Here is a 15,263-nt window from a genome sequence, read left to right as displayed (position 1 = left end):
CTCGGGGTCGGGCTGCGGAGCCGAAGATATCCGACCCGAGGTCGGATTGCTGGATCAAGGGGCAGCCGACTCGGGGTCGGGCTGCGGAGCCGAAGATATCCGACCCGAGGTCGGATTGCTGGATCAAGGGGCAACCGACTCGGGGTCGGACTGCTGGATCAAGGGGCAGCCGACTCGGGGTCGGGCTGCGGACCTAATCCATTCTCGACCAAAACTCAACCCCAAACAGCCGATGAATAGATTGGATTTGGCCCCAAGTTAGATCTATTGAAAATTTCAGGTTGAGTCTTGTTTGAGATTTTTAAACTCAGCCAAACTCGCTCCATACTAATTACTCACTTTATTTATATACATATATAGTATTAATCTTATTTATATAACCTCTAATTTTTGAACAGTTAATATATGAAAATTTTATAACTTAATGGGATAGAATAAAAACAATCACATATTAAAACATATTTGGATGCTTGCAGACGTGATGAGTCTTTGTTACCCCGAACCTAGACCCAACCCGACTTCAACATGCCGGATATGGAACAAAATGTTGACCCGAAACCCGATATCCTCCTCCACTTGTTTATTAATTGGGTTACATTAGTAAGGTTTGGATTGTATCCAATCAACTATTAGGTAAGATTTGGATTGTATTCATTAACCTATTTATTAAAGATCAGGTCCATAATTTTCCTATGTTTCTCCACCTGAGTGGGACCCGTTGCCACCCCTCCCTTCCGGAATTTAGGGAAGGTTCTTGGCCGTTTGAAATCGGGATGAAACTACAAAGGCGGGAGGTACGCCGAAGGCAAAAATCCTCTTCCCTTCCAAACAACAAACCACCACTGAAAAGTTGAAACCAAGGAGAGATGAAGTTCAAAGCTTTCCTCACCCAGGATGGCGTCAACCTCCTCGACAAGCGTATGCTTCCCGCTATCCCTTCCCGTTTCAACGCTCCTCCTGTTACTCATTTCCTCAAACACCTAACCTCCACTCTCTCCCTCTCTCGTTTCCAGGCTTCCTCCCGGCCCTTGATAAGCTCGGCCGCATCTGCCATGTCTACCTGACGCCCGATCACGCCATGTTCCTCCACAATCTCCTCGGCGGCGATGGCGTCCAGTCCGTCGCCCAGTTCAAGAAGGACGTCCTCTTCCGGGACTACCGCATCTCCAGCCAGAACGCTGACCGTATCGCCTTCGCCATCGACGCTGCCCTCCTCCACCGCGCCCTCCGCAGTGCTGTCACCATCCAGACCCAGGCCGGGGATGGCACGGCCTCTATCCAGATTAAGCTTGTCAAGAAGCTCCCTGCCGGGTCTCGCAATTCCGCGCCATACCTCACCTTTGAGACAAAAGGCCTGCGCTCTGCTGTTGTGCAGGACGTCCCCATCTCGAAGCCTCTCTCTCGGACCGATGTTCTCCAGCTTCAGTCTGCCCTTGATGCTGCCCAGGACCTCCCCCGGGTCTCCAACCTTACCTCAGTTTTTTTTCCCCTCTTAATTTGCATGTTCTTTTCAATTTGGTTTTTTGAAAAAAAATCTGTTTGTTTAATTGGCGATTTCCTGCATCTGGCTTAGCTTCTGTCTTTTATCTGGAATCAAAATCCTTTTTTGCCCTCTTTTCTCTGTGTATTGTAAGTCCCATCCAGTTGGTGTTGCTCTTCTCTTTTTTCCTTCTTTCCTGATAATCTGGGATGGATTACTAAATTCCTTTTCTCTTTATGGATTAAAATTCCATTCTTTTGGCTTGTCTGCTATCTTTTTTAGCTGTGATAGAATGCTGATAATCCTCTCCTTTTCCATCTTGGATTTTTGAACTTGAGGCAATTGGTGGAGCTCATGTCTATTTTGGCAAATAATCTGATATTCAAATCCGTTTTTCTGTAAAACGTCAACTTTTGTTGGCAGACTCTGGTTCAGGTACCGGATCTGGCCCAGATGCAGAACCTGGTTGACCGGCTCAAGAATGTTGGGGATCTGCTCGCCGTCGCCATTACACAGTACGGGGACCTCCATCTGCAAGTCTCGACCTCTCTCATCACTGTTGGTTCAGAGTTCAGGAGGCTCAGGGTCCTTGGGGTGCATGGTATGGCTTGAATCCTGTCTGTTGGTAATTGTATGCTCGAAAGAAAAAAGAACAGCTTTATGGAAGGATGACATGTTTGGTTATCAATTTCAGCCAATGCTCCAGTGGGGGACCAGAACTTGAGTGCTCCAACACGCACTGAAATGGCAATTCAAAGGGGGGAGGCACTTTCCATTGTTTGTAATCTATTTGGTTTCCTTTTCTTGCCATTTTTTCTGTATTGATAGACCTGCTTATGTGGATTGTTTTGTGTGCTTATGCAGCACGTGAGCATGAAGCACCTTGCAAGGAGTCTGCAATGCCATTTGGCCAAGCCAGATTGTGCCTTTTATGGTTGGGGTCTTTGAAGTAGTCAATTACATTATCTTTACGTGGACCGGATTGGTTGGCTTACTGCTAGTTTATTATGAGTTCTTTGCAGGTATAGCTCCACAAGGTGCTTGCTTGATGGTGATATTCCAGTTCTTCATCCCGGGAACAAGATTGACGGATAAATCCATCAGCTTCCACTGCAGACTTCCAGTCCTTGACCCAGGCTCTAGCTGAGAAAAGGCAGTGCAAGATTACATGATCTCGAGTAGATGGTTCCAAAAAGATTAGACAGCATCTCCCATATACTTCATTCCTGGAAGGAAGGTTCGTAATCTAATCTGTTAGTTGAGCCACTAGATGATTCCTATGTACTCTTATTACATTCTCTGTTAATAATTTTGTAGTGTTAGGATTTGTCTTCCTATAGTTAGATTTGACTGATGAGAGTTGCTGGTAGACAATGTACATTTGAAAAGAATACAAGAATCATCTTTTAGCGATTTCATGTTGTATAATGTGATTGTTCTCCTGGTCGTCACTGGGTTGCTGCTTCCCTTTATAGAATTATGGGAGTTAGCATCATAAGTTGTTATTGATGATGTCTTGTATTTAGAAAAGGGCAAGGGAAAGGGCCTCTCCTTGGGCCTTCAACCCACTCCTGAATTTGTTGAGTTGTTACATATGTTTTTTTGTAAGGATCTTTAGGATTTAGATGGTATCATCTTGTATTCAGGGGGTCTTGAGTGGCTGTGGGGCTAGATTTTTTATAACTTTGTGTTTGTATTCTCCACCATATTTGTACTCTCCACCATCTAGTGAAACTTTCTCCATTGTCTCCGCATATAGGCAGAGGCTGCGGTGCTGAACCATGTGTATGCTTTTTTTTTTTATTAACTCCTTGAGAACCCTAGATCAAGCTATTTGTTGCAACATGCATTCCATCAGTATAGGCCATGACTTCCAACATGGTGGTGCTTCTCCATTGCTCGAACAGAGCCATCTGGACAAATGCATAGAAGTTTTGATGAAAAATGTTGGATATCATAATTAACAATATATTTTCTGATATCGTATGTAATGTAGTTGATAAATATATTTCGTAATACTTTTTATATTGATCTAGAGGTTTATGTTAATTACTATACATGTTGAAAGGTATTCATCTGAAAGTTCTATCTATGGATCAATTTTACCATATATCTGGTACTCATGAGCTGCTGTATCTGTCTCTTTGTCGTACTGATTGCAAAGAGAAAAGATACCAGCTTGTAATTCAAGATTCCTACAACTGAATTCTGGAAGAGATAAGTATTGTTGATAATAGAAAACCATGAAAAGCTTAATTTCCTTAGAAGTTCAATATCAGCATTCACAAAAAGTTGAAACTGTTGTGAATGAGTCTTATATTTTTTGAAAGGGTCGATAGATCATTGTACATAAAGTTGGCAGTAACGATATGTATGTAGATGTCTTAGTCATACTGACTCTAATCAAGTAGTTGAACCTTAAAAGTGAGCAAATGTAGTTTCTGATACTTCACACAAGATTTCAAATACTGCTGGAACAGGACGGTACTTCTAGGCTCTAGTTGGTTTCCGGCACCAGTAAGTACTGTAACGGTACAAGATGCAGTCCCATACCATGCGTCTACCTGGTACCATACCATTCAGGCAAAAAAACTGGTACGAGTTCACAGTATTACAAAGATGGGAACTGCAGGAGGTGTATCCACATCCTCTGAATGGACAGTAGGAAACTAAATTTTTGTCTCTTCTCTTGTTTGCTGTTGCATGTCCCCTGATATCAAATACTTAATTTATAAAACAATAACCTCGGTGAGTCATTCAGTGAAATTCCCTAGAGAAATATTAGTTACATATTATTGTTGATACTTATATCATCTATAATAGTTTTTTATGCCGTTATTGCATGCCAGCTTAAAGTTATGGACTATTTCACTCGAGCCATGTGTTATATTTTTCCGTCTCTCAGCTCATCCATCTCAAATATGTCAACCAACATGATATAGGTTTGTTATTGAACATTTTTGTTTCTGCTTGTTATTGAGCTTTTGTTTTTGTTTTTTTTTGTTTTCTGCTCGTTTTGAGTCTTTTAACCTTAACCATCTTAACAATCACAGGAAATTGGACTTATATAGTTTTGAACTGTATTATTCCTTATCAGCTCGGTTTAGTCAGTATTTCATTCAGGTGTTGATAAGTTTCCAAAATAATTGACTTCAAACTTGTAAATGTGTTCCATGTAAATGTTAGACCAAGCTTGGATGCTAGCTGGTGGTTCATGTGGTATTAATAGCAGATTTTAATCAATGTTGATATTAACAACGGATTTTATCTTTTCAATCATCAATGAAGTTAGCTTCTTCATATGCAACAGAAATTTGGCTATTAAAAATTTTTATTCGATATAATTTATTATATTTCTATATTGTATTTCAAAAATAGTTAAAGAAAAAAATTGTATCGCATAAAAATTATATCACTATAATCCTTCCACCATCAACTGAAATGAACAAAAAAAAAAAAGGTGAAAAAGGAAGCAAGGGAGGAGAGGTTTGAAAGATTATTTAGAGGACAGGTTATGGTGGGTTCCCTTGATGGAGATGCACCAACTCATGTGCGGACCCAACTCAGACATACCACCACCTTTCTTTATCTCGTACTCTAGTTGTGTTAGCCCATTATTTATTGCACCACGACATGATGTATGCTTGGACGATGGCCATCAACGTCACACACGCTACAGAGATTTTTTTTTTTTAAATAAAATAAATGGTTAGAGTTTTTTCTGGTAATCAAGTTACGGTAAACTATAGCTTTGAAGGGATACGAGGTGTGTTAGTTTGGTGGTTCGGCTGAGCGATATTAGAGATAGATTTGCTCAGGCCTCATGCATAGTTGTGGTGTTGTATGGTTGTATCATTGTGGCTTGCAGATCGGTGGCACAATGGTTATGTCATGGCACAAAAGTATCCTGATAATTGAGACATCTTAGGTGAGCAGTATTTTGGCTTGAGCGGCAAAGCTTTAGAGTTGGCATAGAGGTGCTGATCTATAAAGCACTCTTAAGAAAAGTCTATATTATGGCATGGAGGTATGCATGAGCATTGCGGTAGATCTGAGGGGTCGGATTGCTTGCGGGCACTCAAGAGTGTTGCTTGTGTCCACTGTTCAGTTCGATATAATTGCATGGCAGAGGCATAGAGGTGCATGCTTGGTTATGGTGCTGGACTACTACGTCTTGGCCTGTGGCATGTCAGGGTGCTACATGGGTGTTTGAGTTAGGAAAACACTCACCCCGTGATGGTTGTGTCCGCATCACCACTGGCGTGCTGGGGATAATAAGCAGCCAAACATACCAGCAGCATCAATCCATCCTTGAGCATATGCTGTTTGACACTTTTTGTTTCTTCTTGTTGTATTCAAGTAAGAGTAATTCATATAAAGACTGCTTTCAACTTGTCGGTGACTATTTTCAATAGAATAAAAAGGTAATAGAAAGTAGATGTTTGCGTGACATATCCACATGGTTCAGAGTATGGTTATTTACAGTTCAGGCACCTAGGGCATTGCTTGCAATGAAGATTTAGACTGGAATTATTTGTGATGCAAGCTGCCATGTACACAACAAATTGCATTACGACCATCTAGAACCTATAAAGCAGGCTTGAGCGATGACAAATCAACATACACCCTCATAACGAATTTTCAGAGAACTAGAATTGGTGTTTCAAAACTTTGAAAAATGCTGTACTAATATGAATGTAGATCGAAAATCCTGAAAAATTTGGATTAAGGGTCCTCTGCAAGTAAATGGTTTCCATTCTAAATTTGATTTTTGAGTGTAATTTGTCTTGATTGATCTTTGCTTGTCATTGCTTCCATCACCTATACAAATGCCCCTAGGTTGCTAAAGAAATTAATCTTGATTTCAATATTGCCTTTAATGTCATTTTTTTATTTGCTTATTTTTGTCGCTCCCATAGAGAGTTCCGAGGAGAATTCCAATTGGTTTATTTGTTAAAGTCATTGAGAATTATTTGTTAAATTAATCGATTTGAGTTCTATTTTGACTGTAATTCATGATCTTAATGAATATTGATGTGTTTTTATCTTATTTTATAAAAATATTAAAAAGAGAGAGTTTTGAGATGCTTATGTAAAAAAACAATTTGGTGCATCCGTTATATGAATTTTTGGGCTCATTAATAATCATTAAGAACTCAATATTGAAGTATCTCATGCTTACGGATAAATTCTTGGAATATTGATTCTCTTATGCAATATAGTACAAAAAAACTCTGCTCATAGTATTAGTATTTAACAAATAATTTGCTCCCGCAAGTTGAAGGAGCATCCCCAAAGCACGAATCGGCGTCTCTTCCAGTCTTTATAGCAATTTGCAGTAGATTTAACCAATTTCGCCATAATGTTAGTGTGAGGAAATATGCGAATATGTGTTTAGTCTCCACATCGATGGATAGATCTTAAATATTTATATAGAGCAAAAAAATCTATATAATATTTTCCACCTAGTTTTTTTGGATGAGGTTATGGATTATTATAATTGACCTCTGAATACTTATTCTTTGCACTGCTATCATGGTATAGGGACAGCCAAGACTCTGTAAGCCTTAACAACACCAATCTAGCGTTAGTGTGCTTAGTGCCCCCTCCCTGTGTTTGCATGGCATGGGGCTAGATTCATCATAAGAGACTAATTTGGTTAGGCCTAAAGGCACTCCTTAATCCATCCTCATCAATGCATCATCTCCTAGTAGACCTCTTGCACGTCAGTCTTGTTTAACGTGAAACTAACTAGCCCACCAATTGGCTCACGTATCTCAATTTTTTTTTCTTTTGATAGAGTTGCTATATTATACATCCATTTGAATGTGAGTATAACATATCACAAAGCTGAGTGGGAATGGAGGAGATGGAGTTCCAGAGAATCGAACTCATATGATTTGTTACATATGACATTACCCAATCTGTAGCATCATTAGCCTCTCAATACGCAGGATGGCTTCAAAGGTTGCAAGAGATAAGGTAATCCTCAAATAGTCCAATAAAAGTGGATAAGTGTAATCACTCTAGGCTGCCGACTTGGATACCAAGTGATCATAATTTTTGAATCCCCCTCTAATACCATTGGTTGCCTCAAGAATAGTAGTGGCATAGATTAACTCTTCCATACTTCTCTTAATTTTACCAACAGAACAACAGTATCATAGAGATGACATCCCACACTGCCACGAAGAGCGGGCTAGGAATGCGAACAACAAAGCCTACTCGAACATTGGTTTAGTCATCTAGCACACTGCTATTGAAGTTGATCTTTACAAAGTAAGGATGTAGGAGCTCCTAGGTGATGTAATTCACATGAGAATGCACAAGGATTTCAAAGATGGAGTCCCAATTTTCTCTAGCTATCAAAGACCATAAGAAAGTATTTGAGTGGATGAACCCTAATGCTAGTTGTTGGACATGCGACTATTTTTAGCCAACCAAATCACAATCACATTATGAACCACCTAGCTCTTCATCTTTCATTCTTTTAAGTAGCCTAGGAATGTGAGGCGAAGAGATGGATTAAAGTTCTAAAACTCTTTTCCATTCACAGCTATTTTGTATTTAGCACTAATCCCACTTTAAATTAGGTTTTGCTGGAGTTTTATTTACTTCAAAAAATGAATTTTCTTTTCTTCCTGCACTTCAACGTTCACTTTGCTATATACTTGGACACATCTCAGCTGATTACTGGGTTATGAATTATGATGCCACCAAAGCCACTTAGTTCTTCGCATCACAGTTTTTCTTATATACTTTTATATATTTTTATTTTTTTATACGACTTTCCATCATACCTTAATTACAGGAGAAACCCTTCCACTTAAAACATGGACAGCCAAGCAAAACCCCGAGGCAAATACCCAGTACAATGGGGATGGAATTAGTTATATAAACAAAAATAATCATATAAAAAATTCGGTATTATTTAAAAATTTTTAATTTTATTTTAAATTTTAATTTAGTATAATAATATAATCGAATTTTTAAATTTGTCCAATGCAGGTTCTGATTATAAATTTCTTCTGGCTGCCGTAATGGAATTATCTCGTAATGTTATATGAGGCATCATCATCTTCTGTGATATAAGCCGATTACGTGATAATCTCGTCACGGCAGCGAGCAGATTCATAAAAGTCCAACTTAAATAAATTTAATAATTTAATATATTAATTATATTAAATTAAAATTTAGAAAAAAATAAAATTTTTAAATAATTTAATTTTTTTGCATTATTTTTTTTAAAAAACGGAGGACGGAATTATAATAGAAGAAAAAAAACCCCAGCTCCCGTCAAAGATATTGGAGGGAAAGGTGGGCAACCAAACCGAGAAGAAACGAAGAGAAGAGAGGGAAATGTCAGAAGACATGAATCTTCCTTGGAAAAAGCAAAGAAGTGGAGAAAGGTCCGGCCTTTTTAATCCAGACCCAAGAAACACTCGAAAAATAAGAACAACTCGACCTTTGGTTGCAATTTGGAACCCTTCACTTCCTTTCGGCTTCTTCTTCTCTTTGATATCTCGAGGGAAGAAGGGGAGAGAGAGAGCTCCGGAAGTGCCCACAAATCGCTGCTCTTCTACACGAAGATTCGATTTTTGTGCCTCTGGTTGGGAGTTTAGGCGGGCGGGAGCTGTGGACGGAGAGCAGCTGGTGGAGCGGTGCTGCAATGGAAGAGGGGAGGTGAGAGAGAAGGAGATATGCGGGGTTTGGCTTCTTGAGATCCGTCATGGGCTGAGGAAGCGGAATTTGAGATCGAATTTGGACCTTTTGGTTATATTTTGAGGAGAGAGGAGAAGAAGAGGAGGCTCTGTTTTGTTTGTTCCGTCCCAGCTTCATGATGACCACCAAGCGTGCCTATAAGCTACGTATCCTCTTCCCCCCCCCCCCCCCAATTTTTTTCTTAAACCTTTGCTAGGGTTTGTCCAAAATCAATCAAAAAGCCCCTTTTTTGTGTTTGAGTTTGAGATTTATGATTGCTTGATGGATCTATTTGTCCTAGCTCAGAAGTTTTTAAGAAAAGCAAGTTCTTAAATTATTTGTGGCTCATTAGATGATTTTTTGATTTTTATGAAAACTCTTTAATTTTATATGAATTGTCATTGACATTTAAGAGTATCTGTGGTTTGGTTCATTTGGGAATTCCGGGTTCTATTTGGGTATCTTAACTTGATTAAATCCAGGGGAGTTTGTAACACATGCTTCCAATGTGAATTGCCTCAAGATTGGGAGGAAGACTTCAAGGGTTCTTGTTACCGGTGGAGAAGATCACAAGGTCAATCTCTGGGCTATTGGCAAACCCAATGTCATACTGGTAGGATACTTTTTATTTGCTGCACCAGATTCCTTACATTCTTGGCAACTATATCTGGTTACTTAGATGGGTAATATGGTTTTGCCTATGTTAAATGAATCAGCTGACAATGTGCAGAGCCTGTCAGGCCATACAAGTGCAGTCGAGTTGTTAAATTTTGATTCATCAGAAGCTTTAGTGGCTGCTGGAGCTGCCAGTGGCATGATAAAGTTGTGGGAATTAGTGGAGGCAAATGCTAAGAACCAGAATTGATCCCCGTGGTATGCACAGGTTATTTTTATGATATACAAAAGTAAAACATGGGGAATTGCTTTGTGATGGTAGGTTGTTTTCTTGGCCTGCAGTTGTTTGCACTCTAACAGGGCACAGGTTCAACTGTGTATCTGTTGATTTTCATCCATTTGGGGAATTCATTGCATCTGGATCTACGGATACAAACCTAAAGATGTGGGATGCTGAAGGAAGGGATGCATCCACACATACAAAGGGCAGAGCGGAGGGGTCAATGCCATTAGATTCACCCCAGATGACCGATGGGTTGTTTCAGGTGGAGAAGATAACATTGTGAAGGTATTGCAGCAGATCTCACATTTTGGGCTGTCTCCTATCTATGAAGTTTCAAAACGAAGAGTGGGACTTTTTGGCATTTTTATATTATTGTATATTTTTCTTTCATTTTTATTTTCTCTCTCTTTTTTATAAGGTGAATGCTATAAAAACGATTTGGTAAGAATTGCTGGCCATGTTTAGTAATAGAAGGTGGCAAATAAACACATTATTTTTAATTTCTTTACCCTATATTTCACAAATTTGAGGGATCTATTGAACCCAAGACCATGTGAATTCACATTTTTCTAATTTTTTGTAAGTAAATAGAACTATTAAAAATCTCATTTCTGTAAGTCTTTTACAACACAATGTCTTCAAATTTGGAAATTCTATGAAACACAATGTGGTCATGCATATTCACATTTTGACTTGTTTCATGGAAAAATGCGAGATTGAAAATATGTAATTTCTATCATTTTATGCTAATTTGTGCCCCTTAAGTCTGGGGATTTTGTGAAAACTGATATATAATAATCTCATAACTTTTGAACAAAAATGTAGTACTTGGGCGCAAAAGTATACTACTAAGAAAAGTTGCATATTGGACTTTAGCTTTTTAAATTGAAGACCTAAGATAACAATTTTTTTTTAATTTATTTTGAGAATAGTTAAATGGGCATGGCCGAATTAAAATTTATTAAGGAAAGTTAGATAAAAAATGAGAGCAATATTATTCTTGTTATTGGTTAAATGTGACTTGAGTGAAGTACTACTGATGGCAAGTTGGTTGAAACAGGATAGCTATTGAATTAGATTCTAGGATGGAACATTATTATGTTTGGAGAAACTTCTGAGGAAGGGGTTGAGACTTGAGAAAGAACTGGGAGGGCAAGTAGTGAAAGAATGTATTTCAACTTCTTCTCATATGGTTCTTGGCAAAGGCCTTTAGTCATTAGGATACAGATATAGTATCTTATGTTCATGAGACACTATTGTAAGGAAAAACCTGAGACATTTAATCACATTTTCATGTTGGCTGTGGGTGTCATTTTGGTAGAGAACTAAGGATTGTGGAAATACTTGAAAATAGAGGTGGAAAAAAGCCGTAAGTGCTATTGTTTATTTCTAGTAAATAGAGATACATTCGTAATGATGAATTTAGAAGGTCGACATCTTTTCATGTTGTTTTCAGATTTCAATTGGTTAGAAAATTTGGAGATATTAAAAATTAGTGTGGAAAAGATTATGATCACTATCTTGCTCTAAATTAGTGGGTAAAAGATTATGATCACCATCTTGCTCTAATTGCTAATTCAGAGTATTACAAGAGAATGTAGATCTTGATGTCTACAGGTATCAAGATTCAAGCCTCTAGATGGTTATCATGATTAACCATTTATGAGGGTGGGCCTTGGTCCATTGTGACTTGGGAGTCATAGGTTTGAAACATAGAAACAACCTATCCGCATTGGGAGTAAGGCTGCATATGTTTGACCCTCCCTAGTTTCTGTAGTGGTAGGAGCCTTATGCACTGAGAGGCCTTTTTAGAGGATGAACATTGGCATAATAATAAGGTTTCTCCATTATGACCTGGAGGTCATGGGTTCAAAACAAGAAAATAGCCTCTCTGCATGTGGGGGTTAGGTTGCATACTTCTGACCCCTTACAAATCTTGCAATGCTAGGAGCCTCATGCACTGTGCTCCCCTTCTAATTGCTGCCAAAGGGATCAATGTTGACAAAAAATGGCTCTTGTCTTGTTGATGAAGTAACCTTTGGGCTTTTGCTGCCCCAAGATGACTTCATTTGGTTAGTTTTTTAGCACTGTTTTGCTAGAGCTAATTTTGTACCTAGCTAGCTGGTGATGTGGAAGCTTGGCTTTTAATGTATATTTGACATGAAAAGCATGGTGCCTTTTCCATGAAATGATTTGGTGGGAAGTGTGGAAGTAGATGCATAAATCTAGGCAAAGTTTTGTATTGATGTTTTTACAAAATGTATTTGAACCATCCAGTAATTGAAAGAACTTCTTCAAACTTGAAATTGATGCCTTAAGATGAACCTATTTGTTATATGATATTCACATTGTTCTTCTTTGGTATTCCATGTCCTTGACTAGGTTGGTCTTTTTCTTCTTTTGAATATCGTAATTGATAAGATGATTCTAGCCCTTGATACATGGATGCTTTGATAAGGATGGTTGCACCACTTAATATTTAGCCACTATAACAAATAGAGATATGTAAATAAATAATGTAAAAATAATTGGTGAATGTTTACATATGTAAATAAATAAGAGCTTATAGAAAATGTAAAAGAGAATGGGGATATGCAATGCAAATCCATTTGACCCCCCAAACACGGGATATCTGAGAGATCAAGAGCCCTATCTCCTTAAATGTGGAACTAGAAGTTCTAATGATTTAACATTCGTTCAAAATTATTGTTGCCACAATGATGTAATGGTCTTCCCCTTTTCCCTATAGCAAACTTTAATCTAGATAGTTCAGTCATTGTAAGGAGAAATAATTTAATGTTTATTTGTGGATATTAATAGCTCAATGTTTATTGTGCTATGGCTTTTTAGCAAAATGGTGGGAACCCACTTCACATTTCTTTGATAAATGAAATAAGACAAGAACTACGGACAAGACAAGAAACAAAAAAAAGCTAAAAATAAAAAAAAATATGGAGGAGAAGAAAGAAGGGATAAGGTAGGAGGACAGATCTAGTCCAATCATCAAAACCTGGCCCAACAAAAACTAGCCTCCTGAACAAAAAGACCCATTAACAATTTGGATATGCCTCAGCTAGTCATAAGATGTCTATTTGTTGTGCTAACGATCTTCAACTATCTTCTATTGTGAAACTCCATGATTGGAGTTGCCATCGTAGGGCGAACATTGCCACCTCTATATAGCCTATGCTTGTCTTCATCACCATTTCCTCTCAACTTTGGCTACCACCTGGCCATTCTCCTCAATCTCTTTCACCACAACATCACTAAGATCATGGAAGGTTGAATCTCCCATCACTTCAGCACCAGACCTCTTAGCCCATTTGGCTCAAGTTCTAACTGCCACCATCCACATTGCCTCTCATTAAGTGTTTCAATTGCACCCAAGTTTGAAATTTCCATCATACTAGATGGGTCGGTTCTAAAAGAGCTTAGAGGTGCTTCCATTCCTGAGGGTCCATCTTCACATGATGGGTTTGAGCCTACGTCCATTTCAAAAGGGCCCAAGCCTGGTCATACTGTAAATATCCAAACTCTCCTTGAATTCAAAATTCAAAAATCTCTTTGAGGATTGTGATCTAGTTGTCCCACTACCTTAACAGTTGGAGCCCACCATTCTCATCTACTGGTTGCTAGTTCTGTTAACTAATAAGCATTTCCTAACAACACTGAGCACAAGAGCCTAACAGGAACCTAGAGTTTAACAGAAACCAGGACTTATTATCTTCTCTGTTATTAGGGGGTTGTACCAATGCCGACAAGGCCAAATTTGAGGGATTGTCTCCCCATCCACTATTTAAGTAGGAGCATTGGTTGGATGGATTTCGACTTTCTTAGCCATCCCAACCAAGGGCACCTTCATTTTTTGGAGATGGAATTTCAATGCCTAGGGAAAGCAGAAGAACCTGACACCATGTATGGCCCCAAGCATCCATCTCTAGCTTCAAAACCTCAATTGAGAAGAGAGACAAGAGGGAGAGGGAGAGGAGGCGAGAGGAGAGAGAGGGGGAGAGGCAAAACAGGGTGAGGGAGAGAGGTATCCTAGGATGTGTATAGTAGAGGTGATTGGAAGGGGGTAGAAGGGAGGAGAGGAAGATGGAGAGAGGCAGAAGAGGGGTGGAGGGAGAAGAGGAGAGGAGAGGGAAAGGGAGAGAGGTGGTTGGGGTGGGTTCAGAAGAGAGGAGAGAGGGGGAAGGGGGGAGATAAGAGAGAAAGGAAGGCAAGAGGGAGAGAGGAGGGAGTTATGTGTTTTGCCTACTAATTTCCTAGCATAATAACATTAAGCTTTATTTGCTCAGTGGGATTTGTTTGGTAGTTTTGTATGTTTATTCATTATTGCCCAAATTTGACTTGTGAAATCACAGTTGCTTTATAGTTGATACTCTGCAGACAATGTTGCTGTCTTTCTATCAAACTCACATGCATATCCACTGATCTTTGAGTTGGTCTTTTGGAGTGTTTTTTTTCCGTAAAAGACTTGTAGTTTGTTCGCAAATCAAACTTCCAAGATACACAAACAAAAGCTAGGTTTTATTTTAATCAAGAATAAAAATTTTGTCTATAGATATTCGTTTCTAATTATATATGCTTTTACTTTTGCAACTAATAATTTTGTTTATTATCTTTTTGGAAAAAACTATACAGGTTTACTTGACAAAACTGTTAAATTTTGGGATCTTGAAATTTTTGAGAAGATTGTCACCAGGACCTGAGGTATCACGTATCTTTATAGCAGAATTTTGTGCATCAATTTTTGAAAATTTCTGTTGGGATTCTGGTGTGGAGATTATTGTTCTTTAGTGTTTTATTCTTGTTGTTATCGTGTCATCAATTTAAGCAACCACAGAGGTGCCTTATAAAATACAATGTTATCATATTACTATCATACTACACAAATATCATGATAGTGTGCTATTAATGTTATATAAGTCAATGTATTATATCTTTTTTTTATTATATGTCGCTATAGGTTATTAGTGAGAAAGGTCGTACCTAGTTATGGTCCAATAGCCTAGGGTCCTAAGAGGAATAGACTGAGGATAGGCCTAACCTTTGGCATTTGTTTTGCACAAAAAGGCTGCCCTAGGACTTGAACCTGCACCATTGCGCTTGTCAACCCAAGCCTTTTACTATTGGACCAAGGAATGGCCCCTTTTATAGGTTATTAATAATGTCAAATAATAT

General features: G+C 38.6%; 1 protein-coding gene across 22 annotated transcripts in view; it reads left to right on the top strand.

Moving 5' to 3' along the window:
• The first annotated feature begins 732 nt into the window (after window positions 1-732).
• Window positions 733-15,263, top strand: part of LOC103719277 — a 33,311-nt gene continuing 18,780 nt past the window's right edge. For 12 of the 22 annotated variants that reach the window (XR_005507343.1, XR_001880099.3, XR_001880094.3 and 9 more), the window contains exons 1-10: window positions 736-918; window positions 1,014-1,459; window positions 1,904-2,081; window positions 2,175-2,257; window positions 2,345-2,414; window positions 2,503-2,717; window positions 9,664-9,794; window positions 9,912-10,054; window positions 10,139-10,364; window positions 14,724-14,792. Coding sequence is in view for 2 of the 22 variants with exons in the window: in XM_008808454.4 (XP_008806676.2) it covers window positions 867-918; window positions 1,014-1,459; window positions 1,904-2,081; window positions 2,175-2,257; window positions 2,345-2,414; window positions 2,503-2,627 (954 nt within the window). In the remaining 20 variants the exon portion in view is untranslated. Of the gene's footprint in view, window positions 919-1,013; window positions 1,460-1,903; window positions 2,082-2,174; window positions 2,262-2,344; window positions 2,415-2,502; window positions 2,900-3,960; window positions 9,349-9,663; window positions 9,795-9,897; window positions 10,055-10,138; window positions 13,995-14,723; window positions 14,793-15,263 lie in introns of those variants that run through there. The other 10 variants (XR_005507338.1, XR_005507329.1, XR_005507344.1 and 7 more) reach the window with 9 other exon arrangements.

This window comes from Phoenix dactylifera, unplaced genomic scaffold, assembly GCF_009389715.1.
Source record: "Phoenix dactylifera cultivar Barhee BC4 unplaced genomic scaffold, palm_55x_up_171113_PBpolish2nd_filt_p 000144F, whole genome shotgun sequence".
NCBI lineage: Eukaryota > Viridiplantae > Streptophyta > Magnoliopsida > Arecales > Arecaceae > Phoenix > Phoenix dactylifera.
Note: the sequence above shows the minus strand (reverse complement) of the source record. Positions and strands in the feature narration are given on the sequence as shown.